The 3,212-nt window shown below is 32.1% G+C and overlaps 1 protein-coding gene across 1 annotated transcript in view; it reads left to right on the plus strand.

The window, feature by feature from the left end:
- The window catches only part of LOC107668643 (uncharacterized), a gene marked incomplete at its 5' end in the record, with an annotated part of 23,514 nt that overhangs the window by 15,194 nt on the left and 5,108 nt on the right, over nt 1-3,212 (plus strand). Inside the window, one exon of the mRNA XM_016460588.1 lies at nt 1,064-1,068. Coding sequence (XP_016316074.1) covers nt 1,064-1,068 — 5 coding nt within the window. The remainder of the gene's footprint in view (nt 1-1,063; nt 1,069-3,212) is intronic.

Genomic DNA, 3,212 nt, shown 5'->3' on the forward strand with positions numbered 1-3,212 from the left:
AAAAAAAAATATGAATAAATAATAATAATAATAAATCTAGTTGTCTAAACCTGCATTGTGTATTCCAACTATTGTTGGCCGTTTGACAAATTTCTTTGTTCCTATTTTGTAAATTGTTTTGGATAAAAGCGTTTGCTAAATGAATAAATGTAAATGTACAGTTCAGTAAATTCCTTTCCTTGTCTTTCCAATTCCGATTGCAGTTCAGCTTCCTGTATGTTGTGGCCAGATTCTGTTCAGATTCACTCTCCTGAACTGAAAGCGCTGATTCTTCAACGCTGCCTGAAACATCAAAGCTCAGGGACGCTCGTGTCGGCCAATCAGAACAGAGTAGAGCTGATGACACGTATTTGGGGATGTTGTATGAGAGAATGTGATGATGTGGTAAATTTAAGCTTCGGGCTTTATGACCCAGGCGAGTTCATCGAGAGAAGCCCTAATGGCAGTGTACATGCAGGGGGCTGCGGTGTGTGTGTGTGTGTGTGTGTGTGTGTGTGTGTGTGTGGAGGGGGGTGATGAGCCACAGTGGAGCCGCTCTGGAGAAGTGAAATCACTGTAATAAGAGGGTAGTGGTTTGGCACAAATCACACACAAACACACACACACACACACACACACACACACGTAAGAGCGAGGTGAAGCAGGATCTTTGCCCTCTGCTCTGTTTAATTCTTACTACAGTCTTGTGACTCGTTTTGCCGGGTGTTTCTGGAGTCACGCCTGAGATCATCAACTTGCAAACACTACTTTGTGAGCTGCAGCCGAGAGGAAGATTTTAATGTTTCCTTTAAAAAATCTTCACAAACATGTACTATAGTTTTTCCACTTATTTGATTTAATTAATTATTTATTTATTTTATTTTGATAGGTAGTTTGTTAATTATATAATTTATTTATTTTATTCCTTAGTTTGTTATATAATGTGTTTATTTCATACACTCTTAAAAATAAAGGTGCTTCACGATGCCATAGAAGAACCTTTTTGTCTAAATGGTTCCATAAAGAACCTTTAACATCTGAAGAACCTTTCTGTTTCACAAAAGCTTCTTTGTGGCGAAATAAGGTTCTTCAGATTACAAAAAGGTAAGAAAGAGATGGTTCTTTAAAGAACCTTTGACTGAATGGTTCTTTGTGGAACCAAAAATGGTTCTTCTATGGCATCGCTGGAAGAACCTTTTAAGCACCTTTATTTTTAAGAGTGTAGATAGTTTTATAAGTAATTATTTATTCCATAGGTAGTTAGTTAGTTAACTAGTTAGTTAGTTAGTTAGTTAGTTATACCGTATAATGTGTTTATTTCATAGATAGTTTTATAAGTTATTATTTATTCCATTGATAGTTAGTTAGTTAGTTAGTTAGTTAGTTAGCTAGCTAGCGAGTTAGTTATATAATGTGTTTATTTCATAGATAGTTTTATATGTTATTATTTATTCCATATGTAGATAGATAGATAGTTAGTTAGCTAGCTGGTTAGTTATATAATGTTTATTTCATAGATAGTTTTATATGTTATTATTTATTCCATAGGTAGATAGTTAGTTAGTTATCTAGCTAGCTAGTTATATAATGTGTTTACTTCATAGATAGTTTAATCAGTATTTATTTGTTCCATAGGTAGTTAATTAGTTAGTTAGCTAGCTAGTTAGCTAGTTAGTTAGTTATATAATGTGTTTATTTCATAGATAGTTTTATATGTGATTATTTATTCCATATGTAGATAGATAGATAGTTAGTTAGCTAGCTGGTTAGTTATATAATGTTTATTTCATAGATCGTTTTATAAGTTATTTTTTATTCCATAGTTAGTTAGTTAGTTACCTAGTTAGTTATATAATGTGTTTATTTCATAGATAGTTTTATAAGTTATTGTTTATTTCATAGGTAGTTAGTTAGTTATATAATGTGTTTATTTCATAGTTAGTTAGTTAGTTGTATAATTCATTGTTTATTTCATAGTTATTTAGTTATATCATTTATTTATTTATTTCATAGGTAGTTAGTTGTTATATCATTTATTTAATAGATAATTATATACTTTATTATTTATTTAATTGATACTTAGTTGTATAAATTATTTGTTTCAGTTAGTTGCTATATAATTTATTTCATAGATTGGTATTTCATTTATCTGTTTCATATTAGTTGTTATGTAATTTATTTAATAGACATTTAGTCATATAATTAATTTATATAAGATAATTATATAATTTATTTTATAGATAGATATTTATGTAATTTATTTCATAATAGATAGTTATCTATTTATGTATTTATTTAGATATCATTTAATAGATGGATGGATGGATGGGTGGATGGGTGGGTGGGTAGATAGATAGATAGATAGATAGATAGATTTATTGGACTGTATTCATTCACGTTTAAATATTTGCATATGTGCACTAGTTTGTGAGCTTCAGCGGAGGGGAAGAGGTTCATTTTTCCTTCAAAACTCTTCATATGTCCTGTAGTATTTGTGCTGAACGTTTAGAAGACATGTTTTTATTTGAACATTTTTCTTGTCAGTAGACTTTTGCTGTCTGACGGTATTAAGGAAACCCCAGGACTCGCTGTCTATTATATACTCAGACAATTACACGCCAGACAGAAAGCGCTTGCCAAACGGACGACTTCACTTATTGTTTACGCTTGTTGGCTTGTAAAGGAGTTTTGTTCCCTAATTGTACAGCGCAGGGTAAAATGCAGCGGTGCCTGTGCGCTTAATTCATCCTCGCATTGTCACGTTGGGCTGTTAATTTGGCTGAACTGGCACGCGCCCAAAGTTCACCAAGTTCACAGACACTCGAGGCAGGAGAGGGAAGCAGCGCTCTCAAAAGCCTCCTAAAGTTTTCTTGTTTGCTGATTCAGCACAATGAAAAGTGAAGCTGTGCTCGAAAGCTCTGTAAGTGCTGTTCAGTCATCAATACAGGAACCCAGATGTAATCCGTGTAGTTCTTCAGTTTGAGGAAGAATGTGTTTATGAAAAGAGTTGGTTAGAGCTGCACGAGTCATTGTAACATATTAGTTTGATTCATTTTTAATATTAATATTGATAATATAAACAAAAACATATGTGACGTTTGTTTTATTTCACATATTTTACATTTTATATGAGATTACTATTTATATATAGTAGTATTAACATTACTTACAACCTATAGTAAGCCTGGTGTGTGTGTGTGTGTGTGTGTATATATATATGATTTATATAGAGA

Source organism: Sinocyclocheilus anshuiensis, unplaced genomic scaffold (genome assembly GCF_001515605.1).
Source record: "Sinocyclocheilus anshuiensis isolate Anshui unplaced genomic scaffold, SAMN03320099.WGS_v1.1 scaffold2477, whole genome shotgun sequence".
NCBI classification, from domain to species: Eukaryota; Metazoa; Chordata; class Actinopteri; order Cypriniformes; family Cyprinidae; genus Sinocyclocheilus; species Sinocyclocheilus anshuiensis.